Here is a 24,164-nt window from a genome sequence, read left to right as displayed (position 1 = left end):
AACTGTGAAGTTACAGACTACACATGGCCAGATATCTCTACTAGCAAGTGTCAACCTAAGAGGTCACAAGGACATAGATCTAAAAAAATAATCATGTTGTCATTGAAGGAGGATAAGCTACTGTGGGACAGACTACCCTGTCTGAAGGACAGCAGTGACACCTTCACATACAGAAGAAATCTTAGCATCATTTTGTTAATTTAGAAAATAAGCAACTGGAGGTGTTTGGTTTTGCTTTAAGACTGATCTCCTATAGTTCGGGCTGGCTTCAGGTCAGATACACAGGCACGGATGCTCTTGACTTCCCAGTCCTCCCTGCTTTTGTATCCCCAGGCACTGGGGTCATAGGTGCCACCATCTAGGACGACACCTAGGATCTCCGGAGGAATTGTGTTTACTCTGTGAATTATGTGTAACACATCATAATAATTGTGTTTTCTAACCCATAAGTTTGAGATATTCTCATTCCTTTAGTTTCTTTCAGTGTTGTTTTCTATTCTGAATGTCTACTCTAATCTCCCAGTATATTAGTTACAGAATGAAGGGCCAACTGGGGAGTATGTTTTCCTCCTTGAAAATGTTTGACCTGATAGTCAACTGCTATAGATCTGTAAAAAGAGCAGTTCTATGTGGCCTGACACTAGCAATGTCTCACCACACACTAGTGAGATTGATAATAATTAGGCCTCGTCGATGTATTAATTAACCTGGCATTACAAGGAGACCCATCGATGTGGATGCTTATTTAAGAGAAGTGTGTTTCAGCTTCAAGAAGCAGTCTAGGAAGCCCAGGCTGGCAGGATAGCTGTGCCCCCATGGGACCCAGATTCTCCAGGTTCCCCATTGTCCTTGTCCCAGTGGTTTAATCTGAGCTGCAGTACTTCTGAGCTACAGTCTGCGGGGAAGGACACCAAGCTTATCCGTGGCCAGAAACTTGCCTTTGCTCTGGAGACCATCTGTGTGTTCTACACAGCTCCTCTGTCCCATTGTCTGCACTTGCTTATCCACTTGGACCTGAAGAGACACCAAATGCAACTTTAGCTACTGTGTGTCCAATGAAAATTCTCTCAGGAATCGGGAGAGAGTGATTGGAGGAGATATCCCCTCCTACCCCTTCGTCACAGCCGCTGGCCACCTCTCCCTCCCTTCCCTTTCTCTATGGGCTAACCTGCTTTGTTGTCCCGTCTCACTTCTCTGAGGCTTTGTTCTTTTCTCAGTTGCTTCTGCTGGTGATGATATGGACAGAGTCTCACCAGGCTCCATTCCTCTTCTTAGTGGGAAGGGAATGTGAACACCTAATTTAGGGTCTTAAAGTGACAGGAAGTGGTAGTCAGGAAAGAACAGGACTACTGCAGGGGCTTGTCCTCCATGGGGGAATAGACAGGACTCTTTCAACTTTTACCCAAATATCCTGTACAAGTCTAAGATTTGGGTCTTGTTCCAAAGTCAGTGTTGAAAGCCAGTTGCAGGAGCTGTAGTGAGAGGCATCCAATAAAATCATTCGGTTCCCTAACGGGAAAAGCTTAGTGATGAACTTCAGATCAGCGGAAAATACCGGTCTACCAGTGTCTTAGTCAGGCTTACTGCTACCCTATTGAAACATCACGACCAAAGCAAGTTGGGGAGGAAAGGGGTTACTCAGCTTATGTTTGCACATCGTTGTTCGTCAGTGAAGGAAGTCAGGATGGGAACTCAAGCAGGGTAGGCAGCTGGAGACAGAAGCTGATACAGAGGCCATGGAGGGGCGCTGCTTTCTTACAGAACCCAGGGCCACCAGCCCTGATGGGATGGAACCTTGCACAGTGGGTTGCGCCCTCCTCCATCACTAATTAAGAAAATACCCTACAGGCTTGCCTACAGCCAGATCTTATTGGGGGCATTGTCTCAATTGAGGCTTCCACCTTTCAGATGACTCTAGCCTAGGGCAAGTTGACTTTAAACTAGTCAGTAAACCAGTGACTCTCTAGCTTAGATTGTTCCCAGCGATGCTGGAGAGATGGCTCAGTGGTTAAGAGTCCTTACTGCTCTTGCAAGAAGATCCAAGTTTAGTTCTCAGCATCAGTGTTGAGCAACTTAAAACTGCCAGTAACCATAACTGGAGAGGGTCCGATGCTGTCCTGGACTCTGGGGGCACCTTCTCCCCTGTAATTAAAAAAATTAAGTAAAAATCCTTTTAAATAACAAAATGTTCCTAGGACTTAAACCCTTGGCCCTGTTTGGTTGATGGCTGCAGTTTGAAAAGATAATGCACCTGCTTTTTCCCAGCATTCTTAGCTCCAATGCTGTGGCATTTTCTTGAAATCACAGCTTACTGACTCCTTTATATGGGCCTTCACCCCTCACCACTCAAGCGTGCGCTGAATGGCTCCGAAATATCTTGTCTTTACTAGAGGAAGACATCTATTCATACAGAAATATTCACACCCTAGAAACATGTCACCATGAGGTTTTCTCCATCCACTTCAGCACGTCACCTGGTGTCCTTATGCAGGTCTCGTGTGGACAGCCATACTGAGATCTCACAATTGCAGCTCCCTGTCTTGTCTAAAGACACTACTAGCAGCAGGGGGCCTGGCCCTTTGAATCTTAGGGTTTTTCTGCCTCCTTTTCCGCAGTTTCCCATGAGTCTTAGGTATGGCGGTTATCCTGGAGATGTACCACTTGGGGCTGAACACCCTACGGTCGTTTACTCTGCACTTTGACATGATCTCTGTAATAGTCTCCACCTGATGCAAAAAGAAGATTGTTTGCTGAGAGATGAGAGCTGCAGTGATCTGTCTATAGACACCTATTAACAGAGTGAGAGGTGCCTTTAACTGGAGAATGTGAAGACTAAAAACTGGTAATATTATTCCCACTCTTTAGGAATCGTAGATTGGCAAACAAACAACTGCAGTGCATGGCAGTCAAAACTTAGTAGGCCATGGTAGGCTTACTGTGTCTGAAATTCAGCTCCTCTAGAGAGACAAGACAAGTTCTACGACTGACACATCCTGTCAAGATACATAGAGAAAGTGACAGTATCTCGAAGCCTTAATAAAGTAAAGGCAGGATGGCCGGATCATCCCAAGGTGCAGGTCTCCAAGCCCAGTGCCCTGGTACGTAGGCTGGCGCACTGTTTGGAGTCATGAGTGATTTGGAGCAGCCTGCTCACTCATCTTTATGTGCTGAGCCTTGTCCTCGGAACCCTGACTTTCCTCTTTCCCTAAGCCTTCAGGAGTTAGCTCAAAGGTTGCTTGCTTTTCCTGCTCTGGTCTGTTAGGGGTTCCTTCTTTGTGCCCTAATATGTCTGTGGTGGCTCATCTCCGTATTCTAGTTTTGTCTTTTCTGTGCCTCTCACTAATTTCTATGTAGATGACCTATGTCTTTTACTCTGATTCACAGTGACTGGAGCTGAGGGTTTATATCGACCACCAAGCCCATCCAAGACTTCACTTTCTTCCCTTGGGAAATAGTGCTCATACTTACCTACACCCTTGCACAGATTCAGGGTGATGAAAAATGCTGTCCTCTCTACACATGCAACCTATCATGAAAGGTTTTAGGCATGTTAACAGCACACCTTTAATCCCAGCATGCAGGAGGCAGAAGCCGGAGGATTCTTGAGTTTGAGGCCAGCCTGGGCTACAGAACAAGTTCCAGGAAAACTCAGGGCTACACAGAAAAACCCTATCTTGAAAACAAACAAACAACAACAACAGCAAATCAAACCGAGAAAACACATTGATAGGTCTGGCAGAGGGGCACAGTGGCCGAATACTTGCCTAGCATGTACAAACCCCTAGCTTCAATCTCCAGCATTGTGAAAATACAAAGGAAAACAGAGTCTAGTGCTGGCACAAACCTGTTATCTAGCACTCAGAAGATTGCAACAGGGTAGAAAGCTTGAAACAGCCTGGGCTACATAGCAAGGCCCTTTAAACAAATAAGATTTTCTGTTAAATACACACTGGGCTGTTTCTTCCTCCTCTTCCGCCCCCCTCCTCTTCTTCTTCCTCTTCTTCTTCTTCATCTTCCTTCTCCTCCTCTTCTTCCTCCTTTTCCTCTTCCTTCTTCTTCTTCTTTTGCCTTTACAAAAATGTTTAAATTGCATATTATATATATGTATGTAAATGAGCATTTTGCCTGGATGTGTGCATATGTGTGTGTCACATGCATGCCTGGTGTCCACAGAGGTGAGAAGGGGGTATGAGACCCCCCGGAACTGGAACTACAGATGGTTATTAGCCACCATGTAGATGTAGAAACTAAGCCTGGGTCCTCTGCAAGAGTAACAAGTACTCTTAACCACTGAGAGATCCCCATCGTCACTGTTATCATCATTTAATTTATATGGCCTTCATTGTAACTGCACACTAGTGAGGAGCTTTACGGTAAATTGAGACAGTGTGGCGCCTTCCTTCTGGGTGTTCATAGCATTATGTTTTCTTGTCCTAACTTATTCCTGGAATGACAGCATGCTGGGTGGGTTTTCCTGGTTTTGATTGTAGATCCATGGACGCTTTCTTCCATTAAGCTTTGTGTCCATTCCCTGCCTCGAGGAGATGAAGAACTGTTTCTATGAACTTGCTAGGTAGGAGACACTGGAATTCTCACAGCTAGTGTGCTGCTTTGCTCTGCTGACCCAGTCTTCCCTGTGGAGCTTTCCCAACAGAGCTAGGCAGAGGCCTCTGTGGAGATCCCACTCATACCAATCTGGAATCAGAAATGTATTTCACCTAGCAGACATTTAAAGACATATTTTACAGGAGCAAAAGCCATGTTGAATAGATGCTCACTGGTTTTTTTCTAAAGCTAAAAATAAACATAACCAGAACAAAAGTTGTCTAAAAACAGGAAGATTCTGTTTGGAAGCATCTCTTCTACAGGCGTATTTCATTAACAATAGCAGTGAGTCATGGTGGTGCACACCTATAATCCTAGCCCTTGGGAGGCTGAGGCAGGAGGATTATGAGTTCCAGGCCATGGCTATGTTAAATGGTCAGACCTTGTTTTAAAACAATAAAACTGATATGGCCATTGAATACTTATTTGCGCTCTGAAAGACTCATTGGGGTTTATGACAACTTGTGAGACTGATAGTGGCATTGCTCCTTACAGAGGAGAGATTAGAGGCTCAAAACAACAAAGTGATTTGACCATGAAGTCAGAGGTGGGGACTGCTGGAACAAGACTGAGACCAGATGTTCCTGGCTCCAGAGTCTGTGCTTTGAATCTAGTAGGCTTTGTGACTCCCCATTATATTGCTGTGGCTATTTCACCAGCCTTCCTGTGGACTGAGGATGACATGGGATGCCTGGAAGAACATCGGTAGCTGTTTGGGTGAGGTAGGAGCTATTATTTCTGTCTTTTTCCTCTCTACAGCTACGGAGTGCTGCTTTGGGAACTGCTGACTGGTGAGGTGCCCTTCCGAGGCATTGACGGCTTAGCAGTGGCTTATGGAGTGGCCATGAACAAACTCGCCCTTCCTATTCCTTCTACATGTCCAGAACCTTTTGCCAAACTCATGGAAGGTAAGCAACTCCTGGCCCGAGGAAAACTGGTGGCTGTTCACCTTTCTGCAGCGCTTGGAAGATACATCCCAATGTCATGATGTCTGCTGCAGAAAGGGGATGTGAAATCTTAGCCTCCCAGGGGGAAGGAGGAGTTGGGAGAGCTGTTTCTAGACAGTGGCTACACCCTGCCAAAGCAGGTTCCTTTCTGTAGGGACTGTAGAAATTAGTAACTAAAGCCTGCATCTTATGATGCAGTACAAAATAAGCTGCAGCTGCTTTCTTCCCAGACCTGCATATCTTGTGTGTAGAACAGAAGGTCATCTAGAAGAGAGGGGCTCTAAATGAGGTCACTGGCATCGTGAGGAACACAAAGCTAAGCAAAGCCAAGAGGGAATGTGCCTATGTGTTGCTGGCCGGGCAGCGACTGTGTAGAACTCACTCTTCCTGTCTCACCCTGATGCTTTTCTCTTTGCTTTCTTATCCCATTGAGATTGGGGGATAGTAGCTCTGTGTGTGTGTGTGTGTGTGTGTGTGTGTGTGTGTGTGTGTGTGTGTGTGTGTGTGTGAGAGAGAGAGAGAGAGAGAGAGAGAGAGAGAGAGAGAGAGAGAGAGAATTTGGGGCACAGTCACCATGGCCCACTGGAATCATGTAAGGGGTAATTGGGCAACGTGTCAGGCACAGAAAGCTTTGTTCTTGTTTTCCTTGGCTTACTCAACAGCGTGTACAGGGCACAGTGTTTGACTTCCAGTGTCCCCTCGTCGTGGTTATGATGACATAGTCTGCTTCACTGTCTGGGGATTCCCTAAACTCAGGGCTCTATTTCCTTTTCTTTCTTTCTTTCTTTTTTTTTTTTTTTTTAAAGATTTACTTACTTTTATGTGTATTGATGTTTTGCCTACATGTGTGTCTGTGTGAAGGTGCCAGATCCTCTGGAACTGGAATTACAGACAGTTGTGAGCTGCCATGTGGGTGCTGGGAATTGAACCCGGGTCCTCTGGAGGAGCAGCCAGTGCTCTTAACCTCTGAGCCATCCCTCCAGCCCTAGAAGGAGAAATTGAGGCCATTTTCCGGTAAGTGGGGCCATGCAGTGTCCCAAGGCTTCCGTTTGCCTCTGCCCACTCACGTTTCCTGCTTTTCTCGCTCTTCCATCCAGACTGCTGGAATCCAGACCCCCACGCACGTCCGTCTTTTCCAAGCATCCTGGACCAGCTGATGACCATAGAAGAGTCTGGTTTCTTTGAGATGCCCAAGGACTCCTTCCATTGCCTGCAGGATGACTGGAAACATGAGATTCAGGAGATGTTTGACCAACTCAGGGCCAAGGAAAAGGTAGAGAGGAGGGAAAAGCATGCATTGTCTCAGCAGACAGGCCTCACCGGGGCTCCTGCACTCAGTGCGCCTACCCACTCACACCAGTACCTTTCTCTGTGGGGTCCGCGTGATGATCCACATCACAGGGTAGCAGCCCGAAACAGTCAGTTTTCGTGTTTTTATGGGAAGCGTTCCAAACTCAAGTCATCTGGGGACTTTAGCACTCTTGGCTTGTCGGAGCTCTGCTTTGGGGTTTAATAGTCATTCCCCCAGTGGCCCTCTCCTTTTCTGTGGTACGGCCCGAGCAGTCAGCGTTCACACACATGAAATTGATAGTGTGCAGTTGGGCAGGGCCAAATGCAGGGACCTGAAAGGTAGTCATATAGTCTTGGTTAGTTTCCTTTTTTCTCTTCTCACTCCGTACTGTAGAAATTTGTGGAGTTAATAGTGTGATAGCCAGACATGGTAGCACATGCCTGTAATCTCAGCTCTCAGGAGGCTGAGGAAGGAGGATTGCAAGTTTGAGACCAAATTGGAGTACATTTTAAGTTCAACCGGCCAGGGCTATAAAGTGACTGCAAGACTAGCCTGGGCTACAATATAAAACCCTGTCGCAAAGGATTAAATGAATAAATAAATAGCAGTGTGATAATAATAGAATGTAAAATTGTATAACTTACTGTTTCTCTTTTTTTCCCCACTTGAAAAGCCTAATGAAACCTCTTTGTCCTGCCAGTATGATAGCATGTGGGGTCGGTGTGACTGTTTCCATCTCACAGCTGAGGGCCCGTGGCTTCCACCTTCCCGGAGCTAGTAAGTGAGGAAGTAGGACCTTGAACTGGGGCCACCTAAGTCCCAGCCCTATGTTCTTTGCATTACCACTGTTGTCCCTACACAGGTGGTTTAAAGGTAAATTCAGGATCTAATTCCAAGAGGCCAGTCTCCTTTGCAGCACTGTGACCCTAAGCAGAGTATCGTTTGGTAGATCATACAATTAACATGCCATAGCGGCTGCGGCTGTGGCTGCGGGGAGCTAGTGGCAAATCTTTAGGGTCCCTCTGAATGAGCCGATGATAGAGCTCCTTTCACTTCTACTCTTCCAGCTAGGAGGAGCCCTACAGTGTCTACAGTGGCTGGGTTTTGTTAAGATTGCTAAGTCACCAACTCTTGGCCACTTTTTTTTTTACAATCATAATATACTTTGTATATTACACAAGCCAGTAGGAAAAATGAAATTTTGATCTTGTCAAGTAGTTTCATTAGTTTTCTTTTCATGGTTTGACTTTACCACTGTCCACCACAGTCCAAAAGTATTAAATGGACCATTGCAGAAGTGAACAGTTTCATGGTTTCAGTTGCATGCTGTTCTGAGCATCATCATCATGCAGTCTTGTTCTGTCCTTCCTGGGGACGGTCATCCTCCTGACACTTGACAGTATTGATCTTGGATTTCTTGCTGGCTGCTGTGCTATGCCAGTTCTATGTTTAGGCAACCCTTATTTTATTTAATAAAGGTTCCAAAGGATAAGAGTAGCAACGCTGGGGATTTTAATGTAATATATTGTTATCAGTATACTATTAGTTGTTAATCTCTTACAATGCCTAACTTATAGTTTAAATTTTAAGATGGAGGCATTTTAAAGGAAGATGCACAATACACAGAGAGGTCAGAAGAATCCGTTGCTTCATACCTTCCCTGTGGGTCTTGGACATGCTCCCCAAGGATAAGGAGGCAGGTCATGTCTCCAGGCTTGCACTATGGCATTAGCCTCTCTGGCTGTATTCACAGTGTGGCTGGGCTCCACTTTCCTTTCACGCTGTTCTGGCGAGTATTCCCTTTCCGGCTAACTGCTGGGTGTTCTCTCTCTCCTGGGCACGATGGGAGAGCTCTCCGGGTTGTCTTAGCCCAGATCCTTTCTGCACTGAGCCCCGGTCTTCCCTTGGCTGGCTCTACCTGTCTGTAGGAGCTCCGCACCTGGGAGGAGGAGCTGACCCGGGCTGCGCTCCAGCAGAAGACCCAGGAGGAGCTGCTGCGACGCCGGGAGCAGGAACTGGCTGAGCGGGAGATCGACATCCTGGAGCGAGAGCTCAACATCATCATCCACCAGCTGTGCCAGGAGAAGCCCAGGGTGAAGAAACGCAAGGGCAAGTTTAGGAAGAGCCGGCTCAAGCTGAAGGATGGCAACCGCATCAGCCTCCCCTCGGGTCAGCGGCAGTGGGAAGCGGGAGCTGCTGTGGGAGTTTGTGGAGTCAGGGTGTGCTTGGAGACACAGACCATGACTCTCAAAGTGAAGCCTGTTGGAATGGTCCATGTCACTCAGTGGAGGACATGCTTTCTGGGGGACTATTCACTGTGAGTGACCGCAGAGTACCAGCCCACTAGGCCCAAGTTGCTCAAAGCATGCAACCCGCAAAGGCACACTCCACTTTAGACAAAAGCTGGATGTGTATCGTTGGGCCAGAGGATTCTCAGGTGTTAATATATGAGAAATCTTCTTTTGGGGGGGCGGGGTTTCAAGACAAGGTTTCCCTGTGTAGCCTTGGTCGGCCTGACTCGCTTTTTAGACCAGGCTGGCCTTGATCTCACAGCAATCTGCCTGCCTCTGCCTCCCAAGTGCTGGGATTAAAGGTGTACGCCACCACCCCGGGCATATATAAGAAGTCTTAACCCTACAAAGTAGCTTATCTCAAGTTTCTTTTAATAATTAGTTCTAAGTGCATTTAACATTAGGTTAAGATGTAAAGATTTCCTATTATAAGATTCATCAACAGCCTCTCAGAGGCACATTGGCTCCGTAAAGGTACATTTTTCAGTACTGCTACTGAATCCCCCTGGGGAAATCCAAAGAAATAAGAAACTGTGAGTTAGAGTCTTGGTGGAGTGTACTGTGCCCATGGGGGAAGATGAGTATTTCTATAGATAAAAAAAATCCTAGTCCTAAGGCCTTAGGAAGCAAGCTTATTAGAAGTTAAGGAAATGAAGAAAAGGCACAGAGTGGCTACGGGTGATCTTTGTAAGCTTGGGATGATGGCTTAGATACAGTCAAGGGAATTAAGTCATCAGATTGAAAGAATGTGCTCATGGGAGCATACACCCTTGTCACATATAATTTGGTTGTATTTTGTTGCTGTTGTTTGGGGTGTGTGTGTGTGTGTGTGTGTGTGTGTGTGTGTGTGTGTGTGTGTGTTTTCAAATAGTGTGGTCTCTTTAGGTACATTTGGAGCGTCTGGAGTGTACCAGGGCACTGCTGTTAACTAGCAGTGTGGGTATGAAGTTACTGTTCCCATGTGCAGGGAGCGGTTAGTCTGGTGGAGGCCCAGCGCCTCTCTGGTGGTTGAGGAAGCTCAGGATTTAAGAGCTGGGGGCTTCATGTTCTTCGTGCTGCATCAAGGCTGCCTTTAAGCTGTGTGAGGGTTGGGGTCCCTTCCCACTTCTGCTGTCTCCCTGAGTGCCCAGCATGGGCTTTGCCTACACTTGGAGAGGAGCACCAGACACTCCCTATTTGGTACCTAAAAAGGATGTGCATGGTGACAGATCATCTGAAACATAATTTCAAGTAGCATTTCCTAGAATAATCTACATGGTGACATGCATTGAAAAGCAACTCTCAGTCTGTAATCACATCATCTGTGTCTGTGAAACCAGGAGCTTTATGAAGACTGCCCTCAGTGTACTCACGTTGTCATGCGTCCCTTTGGGGAAAAGGGATGGCTCTGAGAGAAAACATTTCCCAGATAAACAAAACTTTTTAGGCCTATCCCTCAGGTCCGCCAGGAGACACAGACTTCTTGAATGAATGTGACTATGTGGTAACCCTGACACACGCATGTTTGTCTCCCCCCATGCAGATTTCCAGCACAAGTTCACCGTGCAGGCCTCCCCAACCATGGATAAAAGGAAGAGTCTGATCAGCAACCGGTCGAGCCCCCCGGCAAGCCCCACCATCATCCCTCGCCTCCGAGCCATCCAGTGTGAGACAGTTTTCAAACCTGAGGCCACACATACCAGGGGCACTTGTCCCCTGCTCTGCTCAGCCACTGACTAATCCAGGCTTGTCCACCCATAACATCTGCCACCGTCTCCAACAACGTGTATCCACATGCATGTACATTTGCATACCCTTAGCCTTCCTGCTATGTGTCTCCATGTTAACTTCTGTGTATCTCCTCTACCTTTAACCCCCAGTCAGATATCAGCACTGGGGATTATGGGTATGAAAAGTTCTTCAGGAAATTGTAAGCAGTTTGGAGACTGATATGATAAAGATGCAGGTTGGTGTCCCCCTTGGGGACCTCCACACTATCTGCCCTACTTTCCAAACTGAGGCTTTCCAAAGCCTAGGTCTTGAGAAAACTTGTCAAAGCCACAGCGTGGGTCAAACCTGGACTGGTTTATTTTTACTATAATATTTGCTTAAAATAAGTGTGTGTGTGTGTGTGTGTGTGTGTGTTGTCATCTGCCATTTTTGGAGACACTTATCTTACTTAACCTTTGTTATTCACAGTGACACCAGGAGAAAGTAGTAAAACCTGGGGCCGGAGCTCAGTTGTCCCAAAAGAAGAAGGAGAAGAGGAGGAGAAGAGAGCCCCAAAGAAGAAGGGCCGGACATGGGGACCAGGAACACTTGGGCAGAAAGAGCTCCCCTCAGGAGATGAAGGGTAAGGGCCGGCTGATGTGAAGTTCCTCTCACCTAAAGACCGGCACAACACTGTCAGATGTGACAAGAAGTGCTTTCTCTCGTGTGCGTTTTAATACTTTCTAGGAAAGTATAAAGGTTTTGTTTTATTTTTTAAAACAGACTAGCCGAGGCTGTCTCAATCTCTCCGTCCTCCTGCCTCCACCTCCTGAGTGCTGGAATTACAGATGGGCACTGCTACCACTAAGCAATTCTTGAGCTTTCTGGGGAGTTGCCCACTCTCCTAGATCCTGGGTTCTTTCATAGGGCAGGAGCTGTCAGGCTATTTCCACGAAGGGCCAGATGACATTTTAAGCTTGTGGCTGTGCATGGTGACAGAGAAATATAAAAGCTGCCCCAGACTCTGAGTAACACAGAAATGAATGAGCACATATGCCTGTGTTCCAGTCAGACTCACAGTGACAAGGGGCGGGCGGGCTGGGTTCAGCCCAATGTTTGCTGCCTCCTGCTGATGTTCTTCTCAAGGCAGCAGGTAGCCCAGAGATGACAGACATGAAGGGAATCAGGCCAAGTGCTCCACGTAGACCTGCGTCTTCCCCATACGTGTGTGCTAAGAGGAGGAGGGAGGACGAACAGGGTGAACGAGGCCCAGTACCTCAGCCCTGGGAGTGCCCTAGACTGTGCTGTGCACCCACTGGGCTGTTTTCCTACTATACCCCTAACCACACCCCTTAGTGCCCTCCTAGGCAAAGGGTCTTAGCGCCTTAAATATGCTGCATCCTCACTTGTAGGCTTGAGGCCTGGGAGACAAACTCTTCATAGGCCAGGCCACCGGATGTCACAGAGAGGGTCTTGGATGTGGACTCAGCTCCACATATAGCTGTGGGAGCTCGTGTTTGCTCACCTACAGAATGGGCTTAAGACTAGTACCCAGCTTGCAGAGTGCATGTAAAGGGTGGCTGAGTTACTCTTTGTGAAGTAAATCAATTAGCTGGCTCATGGTGGACATATGTAATTATCAACTGGGATGATTGTTTTCTGCCTTCCAGATCATCTACCTAACACCCAAAGTGTGACATCATAGTTTGTATTTCTTTTAGAATATGTCCTGGCTATTCTAAGTATGAGGATGGCAGTCCTGTCATCATTTTCAGTGGCATCCCATTGGTCACTGAATTGAGCCTCCAAGCCTGTCAAGCTAGCTTTGGTAATCTTTTGAGTACTAACGTTCACCTTCAAACTCTGCCTTCTTCATGTCTGAGCTCAAGAGGAAAATAACAAGTTATTTAAAAATTTGATCTATACTGACAAGTAAGACTTTGAAATCACTAAGTTCCTTTGAATAGAGAGTGTACACTTGTAGGAAAAGCCACCGTGCTGTGTGTGGATGCAGCACGAGTGGCCTTGGTTTGGGGGAAGATTTGCAGCAAATGTGCAGAACTCAGGAGAGGAGAGGAGAGGAGGGAGGAGACCCTTGCACTCTGCCCTCCGTGGCCTGGCTCTCAGGAACTCAGCCACCTTGAATCACTGGCTGTTTCTGACGTTGGCATGAAGTCTAGGGTTAACCAGCCTACCTGGAGTCTGGGGATTAATCTTTTTACACTAAGTTTTCAGTGAACATACACTGTAGCGGGTTTTACTGTGGCATATTTGTAATAAAGATCATTATGGCTTTTCTCACCCTCCCCCTCTGCCCTCCCCCTTCCCTCCTCTCCCCAAATAGGATTCTAGTGATTTTTTCTGGTTTTGCTTCACTTAATGTTTTTTTGTTTTGTTTTGTTGGTCTTGATAGTAAATTAACCTTCTTGCTACACCAACAAAATGTTAACTTTGTATTTGTTTTTCTTCTTATAAAAATCTGTCCTTGTAGACTTTTGAGGCAGTTAAGAAGCACATGCCTTGATTTTTTTTATTACTCTCAGTTCTCATTGAAGAAATAAAAGTGTACTCTAACAAGCTTGAGTGTGTATCTTTTTGATATCAGAAATGTTAGAGATCTCTCCATGATAGTGTTTCTAATTTTAGTGCAGGTTAACTGAAGAAAATTCATAATGGCAAAACCCTTGAATTCAGTAGAGTGACTCCCACCTTCCCCTTCCTCTAACAGCGCAGCTCACTGCTGGCAGCTTGGGCATTTTGGATTCCCAGCCCATTGAAGTTACCCTCTGGCTCTCCTTACATTGGAAGGGTCTGGGCCTGCAGAGCTCTGATGTGGCAGTCTTTTCCTGGGGTGGGTTTGCTGATTGGACAAGCAGAGGGCAGCTGGCCACCTAGCTGGTCCAGCAGGGGCAGTTTGACTATGGGGGAGGGTGAGCTGGCTGTGGTCTCCACTACATTTGCTGACTCTCTTTATTCATTGAAGATCCCCCCAGAGACGGGAAAAAACTAATGGCTTAAGTACCCCGTCAGAGTCTCCACATTTCCACTTGGGGTGAGTCTGGGCTCCACCCATCCACAAGCTGTATTGGGAGCAGCCTTTCCATTTCCTTGTCCTCATTTCTCATCTCTGCAAGGGACACCCTGGTTTGGTTTGGTTTTGCTTTGTTTTAAGAGCAGTGCACCTTGGGAAAATCCCTCTGTTGACCCACCCCAGTTGCTGGGATGCTCCTTGCACAGTGTTTCTAGTGAAAGCCATGTGACTGTGTATCCTTGAGCACTGGCTTTTATTTGCAATTCTGGCTTCCTTGGGGCCCAGGACTAGAGGAAATATCGTAACATTGCAGCCGGAAGTCCCAGGCTGTGGATTTGGCTTCTCTCTAGCTCTGTGTTCTGTGCTTCAATTTGTGAGTGTTTCTGACTGCACTTAAAACACACTTCTGAGGCCAAGGAGAAAGTTGAGCCTTCTCTCTCACTCTGGTGGCTTGAGACCCTGAGAGAATAGACTCTGCATGAATGGGTCTTTAGCATTTAAAAACAAGAGTCCCCTCTGGTTGACTGCTAGATTTTCAATGCCACCATAGCATGCTTATTCCTCACCACTCCCTTTTATTGCTCTCCAGGGAGAGATCAGATCCCTCTTTGTAAGGGAGCTGATGGGAATCCATTCTATCCTGAGAGCTTCCAGGCTTGCCCAGTGAGCAGGGATTTGAAATCAAGCTGCTGTCCTTTATCTCCATGCTCAGACAAACCAAGGGCTTGAGCACCACATAGTGTCTTCCCCATAGAGGTCTGTCTCGAGTGCACTGGGTTAGTGCAGCTTTGTTGCTTGATTTTTTTTTTTTTTTTTTCCTTTTGAAGAGTGAATGGCTTTGGAAGCTTAAGCATGCGAGATAGACGCTTGGAACGAGAAGCTGAGAAACATTATGAGTGGAGTGGCCCGGGCCATTTCTGCTGGCTCATCTGCCCCGTGCTTGCCTTGCACTGCAGGTGTCTGCACTGAAATACTTGTGATATTACGAGTGTTTTGTGTTCACTTCCATGAGTTGATTGCCTTTCCTTAAGAGTGGCTCAGACAAGACCCTCCCCAAGCTCAGCCCTTACTCTCTGTCTGCTTGCCTACCTACCCACTCAATCTTCCCATGATTCACAGCATGTGAGGGGCTGGGTTAAACCACCACTTCCATCCCCCAGCACCTGTGCTGTCCATGAAGTAGGAGGGCTCAGGAAGACCCGTCTGCTCCCCGCGCTTGTGGCGGGATTAAGTAGACAGTCTCTGAATGCCCGTGGAGGCCAGGGTAAGGCAAACAGCCAGTCCTGACAGGTCTCCTCCCTATCCCTTCAGCCTCAGGTCCCTGGTAGATGGATACAAACAGTGGTCATCCAGTGCCCCCAACCTGGGGAAGGGCCCGCGGAGCAGCCCCGCCCTGCCTGGGTTTACCAGCCTTATGGAGATAGGTAAGTATAGCTTTTGCCTGGGCTTCTTCCCATTTCCTTAGAGAACTCTTGGCCAGACTTCCAGAATTGTTTAAGGATTCCTAATACTATCTATAGGATTTGTCTTGTTTTTGTTCCCAGCCTCCGATCCCCTGCTCTCACTCTTCCATTTTTTCAGGTCTTCCTAAACCACAGTGTTCTTGTATTGTAGCTATGGAACCTATCTTTGGCTTCGTGCCCCAAGAATTCAGCAAGGATCTCCCTGGGGCAGTGTGCAAGGATGAGGACTTCCCCCTTTCCAAGCCTTTCCAGTGTTACTCTCTGGCTATTGAGTGGTGGCTGAGCTCTTCAGATGCTCCCCCAGTGTCCTTTTCTCTGTAATTTCCAAGTCACAGTAGACCCATAAGTAGAACAGATTGGCCTTCACCAATGTACAGGATTCTGGTTTCTTTTACAGACCAGCCTTAAGTTGTTTTGCTAAACATCATGCTATAAATCCAAAGCCTTTCCATTTCTAAGGTACAAGAATATTAGAAACATTTCTTTTATCTAGTGTTCTAGGAATTCATACTACATGTTCTTGTAAAAAGTCCCTGTCGAGCTAAAGGTGTAGCCGTGGTAGCTCACTTGCCTAGCATGGATGAAGTTGTCTTTAGCACTGTATACACACACTCAGAGGAGTCCGGAAGGAGGGAGCAGATTAGCTGATCCCCTTTCCTGCAGTAGAGGATTGGGCTTTGGAATGCAGGTGAATTTCCCATGTTGTTCTCAGTTGAATGTGGTAGAAAACATTCCCTGGTGGCTCCATGCCCAGGTTTATATCCTGCATCTCTGACACGGAGTCAGAGGAGCCAGAGTTGGGAGAAGGACCAGACCCATCACTCCATATTTCTGTATATATCTCTTGTTTTCACAGAGGATGAGGATAGTGAAGGCCTAGGAAGTAGAGAGAATCATCTACAGCATTCGCCCAACCAGTCCTACCTCTGTATCCCATTTCCTCGTGGAGAGGATGGGGATGGCCCCTCTAGTGATGGTGTTCATGAGGAGCCCACCCCAGTCAACTCAGCCACCAGTACCCCGCAGCTGACGCCAACAAACAGCCTCAAACGCAGTGGAACCCACCACCGGCGCTGTGAGGTGGCTCTGCTTGGCTGTGGAGCTGTTCTGGCAGCCACAGGCCTTGGGTTTGACTTGCTGGAAGCTGGCAAGTGCCCATTGCTTCCCCCAGAGGAACCTGAGCCACCAGTCCGAGAAGAGAAGAAGAAACGAGAGGGTCTTTTCCAAAGGGCCAGCCGTCCTCGTCGGAGTACCAGCCCCCCATCCCGGAAGATCTTCAAGAAGGAAGAGCCAATGATGTTGCTGGGAGATCCCTCTGCCTCCTTGACACTGCTGTCTCTCTCCTCTATCTCTGAATGCAATTCTACCCGCTCCCTGCTGCGCTCTGACAGTGATGAGATCGTGGTGTATGAAATGCCAGTCAGCCCAGCCGAAGCTCCACCCCCAACCCCATGCACCCACAACCCCCTGGTTAATGTCCAAGTGGAGCGCTTCAAGCGAGACCCCAACCAGTCCCTGACTCCCACCCATGTCACCCTCACAACGCCCACGCAGCCTAGTTGTCACAGGAGGACTCCTTCCGATGGGGCTCTTAAGCCAATGGCAGCCCCTCCCGCACTAGCCAGCAGGAGCCCCTCCAGCAATGGCCTGAGTCCTAGTCCGGGAGCAGGTGAGTTCTGGCCATTTTCTCTTTTCTCCTGGCTTCTTTTGTGGCCCTCAGGGCATAAAGATGTTTGTAGGTGGCTCATTTCCTCCTTTCTAATTCTGGATTCAAATAAGCCCCATTTCTTTTTTTCTTGCTCAACCATGCAAGAAATATGATCTGGGATTGGGAGGGTGTTCAGAGCTGCCTGACTTCTCTCTGCCCTGTATGATGAGCATCTTCTCCTGACTGTTGAAAGGAGATGGGTTGGCTACAGCAGGCCAGACATGGGCCTCAGTGGCATGCTGAGACCCTGCTTCAGGGTTCTGGCATCCAAGGGCAGCAGTCAAGCTTCTTGTTCCCTAAAGATTCTGCAGCTACAAGGAAGGTGTCTTCGCCACACCTAGGCAGGATGTTTTCTGCCACATACTTGGGTCTCTGCTATTAAAGCATTAGTTTAGACACACACCTAAGGCCAGCTGCTACGCACCCATCCATCACGTTCTCCATTACTAATCCTTGAGTCATACCCACCCGTTCACACCTGAGACGTGTCCAGTAGGTGGCTGTACACATGCACGAGCTTGCCTCCAGCCTCTGACCCCAGACACTCCTGCGACTGTGCACTTTCAACCTAGGACTTGCCCCCATTCCTTGCCCCTGAGTCAGGCTAAGAAACATCCCCATGTCCAGTGAGAGGCAAAGGCGGGTGCACCTTTTGGGTGCTAAGTGTGTGCAACAGTTGTATCACACCATTTGTCTGACTCTTCCTCCTATAGATTTGTTTGTTACACTCAGGTATGTGACCTCTTTGGAAATAGAGACATCTTTACATTTTTGCTACCTAGCTCCTTTTCCTGTCAAGGGTATTACATAGATGAATGCTGAATGGCAGGCATTCTCTTAAATCAAGGGTCAGCAAACTGTCTTGGGAGAGGACCGGATGGTAAATATTGTGGGTTTGCAGTTATATAGCCCTTTTCTGTAACTATCCAACCACACTGCTATAGATGGGAAGCAGCTGCAGAGCGTATCCAAAATGTGTCCCAGGAAACTTTATTTACAAATGCAAGTGCACATTTCACCTTAAATTAATTCACTATACATGTGCAACCCCCCCCCCCCCGCCACCGCAATATGTTGTTACCATTATTTGATCCAAGGCCACTGGTTCCCAGTCACTATGGCACCCCCAGCATATCGCATGGCACAGCAGAGGCTCTGTACACGAGAGTTTATTCCCTTTTGTCCCATGTGCCTCAGCATGTAAAAACCTGGGATGGGTGCATATCTCCCCTGGAAATAATGATGCCATCGATTGATGTCTTTCCCATTGTCTCCTTGACCAGGAATGTTGAAAACTCCCAGTCCCAGCAGAGACCCAGGTGACTTCCCCCGTCTCCCTGACCCCAATGTGGTCTTTCCCCCAACTCCAAGGCGCTGGAATACACAACGGGACTCTACCTTAGAGAGACCTAAGACTCTGGAGTTTCTGCCTCGGCCACGTCCCTCTGCCAACCGGCAGCGGCTGGACCCTTGGTGGTTTGTGTCTCCCAGCCATGCCCGCAGCGCCTCCCCAGCCAACAGCTCCAGCACAGAGACACCCAGCAACCTGGACTCCTGCTTTGCCAGCAGCAGCAGCACCGTAGAAGAGCGGCCTGGACTTCCAGCCCTGCTCCCTTTACAGGCAGGGACACTGCCTCCCACTGAGCGGACGCTTCTGGACCTGGACGCAGAGGGCCAGAGCCAGGATAGCACTGTGCCCCTATGCAGAGCTGAACTGAACGCACATGGGCCTTCCTCTTATGAGATCCAGCAGGAGTTCTGGTCTTAGTGTAAAAAGGGTCAGGGTGGCCAAAGGGGAATCCGAAAGAGATGGAGGGAGCTGCCTGGCTGGCACAGCACTGTCTGGGTTAGGCCCCCTAGGACCTAGACCTCCTCCTTGCACTGAGAATGCACTTTGAAGGTGGAAGGGATGGAAGCGGGGCCACCCGAGAGGGCCTCCTGCCCCATGTTCACTGGAAGGGCTGTGTCAGCTCTGGCCATGTAGGGGAGGAAAGGCTGTGTGCACGTCCCCACCCTCTGGTCTTCCTCACCTATAGGGTGACACTGCAGAGTCAGTCAGCCAATTCTATCCACTGCCTCTTCTCTGCCAGAGCTGTCCTGGAGTTCTTTGTCAGCCCATAGTTGCACCTGTTCACACACCAATGCTGGTGTCCTCTGGTTGGTCTGGCATAGCTTCCACTCTTCCCAGTGTCTCTTTTGGTATGTGATGAGTATCCTGTGACAGCTGATGGGGACAGGTTTGCCTTAGGAGAACTAGAGGGCTTGACAGACTTGGTACTACCTACCTGCTCAAATCTCAGTGAGAACCAAGGGTCCAGGGCAGGAGGAGAGGAGAGACAGTCAAGGAAAATACAGTCAGGTTGCGTGGGGAGGGTGCAAGAGTCATGCCTCAGTTTGGTTTGGCTTGGAGTTTTAGAAACAAAGGCAGAAATTGGTACCTATTGGATGGCTTCAGGTCACAGTTGCACCAGGTTTGAGTTTTAAGTATATTCATCTCAGGCATAGCTGCTCGGGAGATATACTCACTGACTCCAGTTCGGAAGTCAGGGACAGTGCCTGCATTTGTCTCTCTTGGTGGCCCTCTGTTCTTCCCTCCAGCTCCTGCCATCAGTGGGTTTTAGGTCATGTGTGGTTCACAGGTACACCTGAAGTGTGCCAGAATAGCACATGGGGGTGGGTCCTGGACCCTGAGGGTGTGGAACTATCTGTTTTGTGATCCCCTTGAAGGAAATAAACCCTTAGTTATAATGTTTGGGTACAGGAAGGCAGTAGCATGGTACAGTTCCTCAGGCGCTCAGTGGGACACTGACTGGGGCTACAAGGTCTCTACACAGAGAGCTGAGGCTGGGCCCTGCACCATGACCTGTGTAGGAGAGACTGAGAGGCTCGTGGTCACTCATTTGGGGTCTGTTTCTTTTACTTGAATATTGTGCTTCATCAAGAGCTTTCTCACATATTTTCTTCACTGTCCACATCCTCAGATCCCTCTGCGATGCAGGTGCACTGTGGCCCTTATGTGACAGTAACAGCTTGGTTGGGCTTGCCGCCTCCAGCGGTGTTGGAGTCAGTCTGCTGGTTGGCTGGTTTGCCGCCCGGGTGCCCAGAGGGGTTAGAGCGCTACACATACACAGGTGACAAGTTTCACCACTGCCATGTCTCTGTAACTGATAGAAACCCTGCTCTTAAAAGATGTCGGTTTCCACAAATTTGTTCTTTTAGGAGCTCATTTGCCCTTTGTCTCGACCCTTCAGCCCCCTGCACTAGTTTCAGACAGGGAAGCCATGCTGGTGGTGTCAGCCAGGGTTTTGCTGTAATATCTTATCTTTCATCTTGGCTCTGTGAAATGAGAATGGAAGAGTTCACTTTCACCCCCACTGGTGAACCTTCTCGGTAGTTCCAGCCAGCCTAGTGATGATGCTGGTGTTCTTGATGAGGGCTGGAGAATCTGTTGTGTGCCCCTTCTCTGGATCCTCAGAAACCCCTGTTCCAGGCCACAAAGACATCTGCACACCTTGACTGCATTAAGGCTTTAAGGTAGGCTGCAGCTTGCTCCAGCCCATGTTCCAGCTCCAGCCAGGGTTTTTCCTCCATGTTTGACTGTGGCCATCTTTCTGGAAAAGACATATTGTTACAGATGCAATATACACTGCGTGACAACTATATACCATGCAGTGACAGGTGGAATCTAGTTCTTGTCCACCCAACATTCAGACAGAGGAAGGCTTTGCTAAGGAAATAATTGTACTTGAGAGAAGTGAAGGTGGGGCTGCTGTGAAGATGTTGCTGAGAGCATGGGTTAAGATGGGGCAGCGGCGGATTTCTTGTTTACCTCCTCCAAGCCTGTGCAGTGCTGGGCCATTGTCAGCCACACTTTGTGCGAGCCTGGAGATGGGATGAATGTTAGGAAGTCACAGTTTGTGTGACTTAGGTTTCCTTATCTGTGGCCATGCTTAGGAACAGGCCTGGGAGCTGTGAATAAATCCACTTGAGTGACAGTAGCCAGCTTCTCCCTTTTCTCTCACTTCCTCACTTTCCTCAAAGACTTGGCTGTCTGCTTAGAACAGGTGTTTGTTATCTTCAGGCTACTAACAAGATCAGATAGTGGTCTTTTCTGTGTGTCTCCTCGGGCTTTCAGTTCACAGTGCTTATCCTTAGGGATCCAGACCATTGCTAGGAACTGTTCTTAAGGCTATCTCTGTGAAGCTGTGGAGGATGCTCTTAACTTGGTCGTCTTTGGCATCCCTGTGCTCAGGCAGACATCGTAATAATGATAGCGTACATCTGAACAACTCAGAGTAGGGCCAGCTTCTCCTAAGCCTACAAAATCACATCATTCCCCTTCACGTTCCATACACTTGTCTCAAAAACAGGAAGAAGACGACAGACAGACAGGCAGACAGACAGACATTGTTTGGATGATTGAGTCTGGCCACCATGATCTGAAACCACACAAATTGGCCCTACTCCTCTGTTCTGCTTTTATCGCATGACTTTGGTCCTGTGGCTTGGCCCCTCTCAGGTCTCTTTGTAAAAGCTTTCATTGTATGTTTCCCCTGCAAGGGCATTGAAACTCTGTGGCTCCTCCAGCTTGAGGGCAGTTCTTCTCCTACAGGATGAGTGTGCTGAAGCAGACAGCACGGTTCTCACCACCTTTGCCTCAGGGTATCTTGCTTTGGTTTTATCTTTTGCTTTCTGGAAGATGAGTGATTTGGAGTTGGCTTAACACGACTAGTGGGCACCCAGGCCAGGCACATGCTCTTCTACCACATTAGGGAGCCCAGGTGACAATAGCATCATTTTCTAATTCCTTCCCCTCCTCCACCCCCGACTCAACCTGGCTGGCTGGTTGTTCTTACCCTCTGTGTCTCACACGGGAGCTTGGTAGCAACGTCTGAGCAACAGTTTGCCATCTCTGCTTTTTGAGGATTATACCTGGGTCAGATTTGGTAAGAATATGAAGCCAGGCCAGTTCTGGAAGAATCTCTGGGGAAAGGGCCCCTAAGCCATGGGAAATATAGGTTATGACGTGATGCTCCTCTTAGAACTCCTTTGCCCTCAGGTTATTGCTCAGGGACATTGCAGGGTATCTAGACCTGACCTTTGCTCCATGCTTTTGCCCATACAGGCTCCGTGTTGTAGACATCACTTGCCCCGTGTGATGGTCCATTCTTAATTCCTGAGGTCATCTCTTCTGCTCTTCCTCTTCTGGCCTCTGTCACCCCGACTCACCCACCCTCATAGCCTGGTCTCCCGTATGCTAAGCAAGAACCTAGTAATATCAAGCTTTTAAGATATTAAAGAGCAGTGTCCCCTGGTGGCTGGGTGACTATGAGTAGACACTCAGGGTGTAAGTGCCCATATGTCCAGTGGTGCCTCGCCATGGATGCAGAACCCCCGACCTTTTTATCGTATGTTTATTTGATCATGTGCCTTTGGCTTGGTGTTTGAGGAATGACACAACCTGACAGGACAGGAGCACACATCTCCGCCTCTAGAAGACCAGAGAAGAAAGGCAGGTCTTACTTGGTGAAATACTGGACTCAGGACTTGTCTAGACCATGGAATTGGGGCAGAGGCAAGAGTGGCCCTCAGGGAGTTGTGGGTAGCAAGAATCTGCTGACTTAAGCTATTATTTTCAAGTAGAAATTTGCCAATATCTGGCCCTCAGCAGCCCTCCTATGAGTTGGGGTTGATGCCCACTCAACCCCTCCCCCTTCAGTTAAAGCCCTTCTAATGTCTTAGCTGGGTTTGAGGATACTCAGAAACCCAGCTACTCAGGAGACTAAGGCGAGGCCATTGCTTCAGACGCAGGTGTGAAGTCAGTCTGGGGCAACATAACAAGACCCTGTCTCTTAACTGTGTGTTACCCGAGCTCCAAGTCCAGCACAGGTAGCTTCACCTTGTAAGAATGCGTCCCTCGGTGGAGAAAAGTGTGAAGGTATGTGCGATAGGAGGTCAAAGGCCAATATTGGTCGTTTCATATGGCTCCATCATGTATCACTTGTCGTCTTTGGCTTAACCTGAGAATGACTTCCTGTCCAGATACAGCTGTTGTTGTTGGAAACATTTCCAGACAGCAAAAAAAAAAAAAACGTTTTCCTACTTCAAAGATTGTAATAAAATCCACATAAAAGGAGGATGGCCCTTCTCCTTGGACTCTTCCCTGGCATGGCCGCTTGGAGGCTCCCGTCTCCCGTACTGAGGTGGAGGGCAGGAACAGGAGCTGGAAGCTAATTAACAGGCATCTAACTAGTCTAGCCCAGACTCCAGGTTCCTGGCTGGCTCTGCAGGCCAGATGAGCTTCTTTTATTTCTTCACAAGCTGTGTCTGAGTGTTCCCATTTGCCGCCTTTGTCCATTTCTGGGCGTGGCCCCTAGAGGCACCTGGACTTCCCTAAGCTGCTGGGGAAGCCCTGGACTGCCTTTTCAGAACACTGGGTTTCTTGTTGAGCTCTGCCCTAGGATTGGCTGGGCCTTCCTGACTTCTTACTGCCTTGCTCCCTACATCCCTTTTGTGTCTCATGTTGGCAAAGAAAAGCTCCTGGGGACTGAGGAAGGTTCCCTGAGCTGGGAGCTCCATGCTGCTCTGGTGTCCTTTGAAAACCGGCCTGCCTTGCCTCAAATAGCCCTTGCCCGCCCACCCTTTGGTTGTCAGACATTAACATGACAACTAGATGTGTCTCAGGATGGGAAATTCGAATACAAATCTAGTGTTCAAAGACCAGCCTTTCTTACTGGCACAGGAGGGGTGGAAGCCCTACTCAGGTCAGAATGGCTGTTAGGGAAACTAACATGTGATGACCCTGTAAAATGATGTGGCCTGCTTTGCAGTCCCTCCCTGCCAGGTTTAAAAGTCCTGTGTTGCCCTCATTCTTGGAATCCTTCACACCTCAATACCTGCACAGACAGCCTTGGGGCTAAGCCCTGGTCATGTCATGGATGTTCTAACTAATTTTAGCATTTTAGAAAATTATATTGAAGTATGATTTAGCCTTTGATTATCGATTTCTTTTTTCATCCTCTTGAAATTTATATCCAATGCAAGTGCCTCACTCTCCTCAACATGGTACAGTGTGGGCCCTGCCTGCCTGTCTCCTGGATCTCCAGATGGAGCTGTGGCATTTGGCATAGGCTTTGTTT

General features: G+C 48.1%; 1 protein-coding gene across 2 annotated transcripts in view; it reads left to right on the top strand.

The window, feature by feature from the left end:
• Window positions 1-20,108, top strand: part of Map3k9 (mitogen-activated protein kinase kinase kinase 9) — a 59,645-nt gene extending 39,537 nt beyond the window's left edge. The window contains exons 4-12 of one of the 2 annotated variants that reach the window (XM_051148582.1): window positions 5,365-5,513; window positions 6,650-6,825; window positions 8,772-9,012; window positions 10,657-10,779; window positions 11,313-11,466; window positions 13,807-13,875; window positions 15,166-15,278; window positions 16,174-16,986; window positions 18,309-20,108. In XM_051148582.1, the coding sequence (XP_051004539.1) occupies window positions 5,365-5,513; window positions 6,650-6,825; window positions 8,772-9,012; window positions 10,657-10,779; window positions 11,313-11,466; window positions 13,807-13,875; window positions 15,166-15,278; window positions 16,174-16,986; window positions 18,309-18,793 (2,323 nt within the window). In that variant the 3' untranslated portion in view covers window positions 18,794-20,108. The remainder of the gene's footprint in view (window positions 1-5,364; window positions 5,514-6,649; window positions 6,826-8,771; window positions 9,013-10,656; window positions 10,780-11,312; window positions 11,467-13,806; window positions 13,876-15,165; window positions 15,279-16,173; window positions 16,987-18,308) is intronic. The other variant, XM_051148590.1, reaches the window with a different exon arrangement.
• Window positions 20,109-24,164: the final 4,056 nt, after the last annotated feature.

The sequence above is a fragment of the Acomys russatus genome, chromosome 1, assembly GCF_903995435.1.
Source record: "Acomys russatus chromosome 1, mAcoRus1.1, whole genome shotgun sequence".
Taxonomy (NCBI): domain Eukaryota; kingdom Metazoa; phylum Chordata; class Mammalia; order Rodentia; family Muridae; genus Acomys; species Acomys russatus.
The sequence above is the reverse complement of the archived record's forward strand: the minus strand, read 5'-3'. Positions and strand labels throughout refer to the sequence as shown.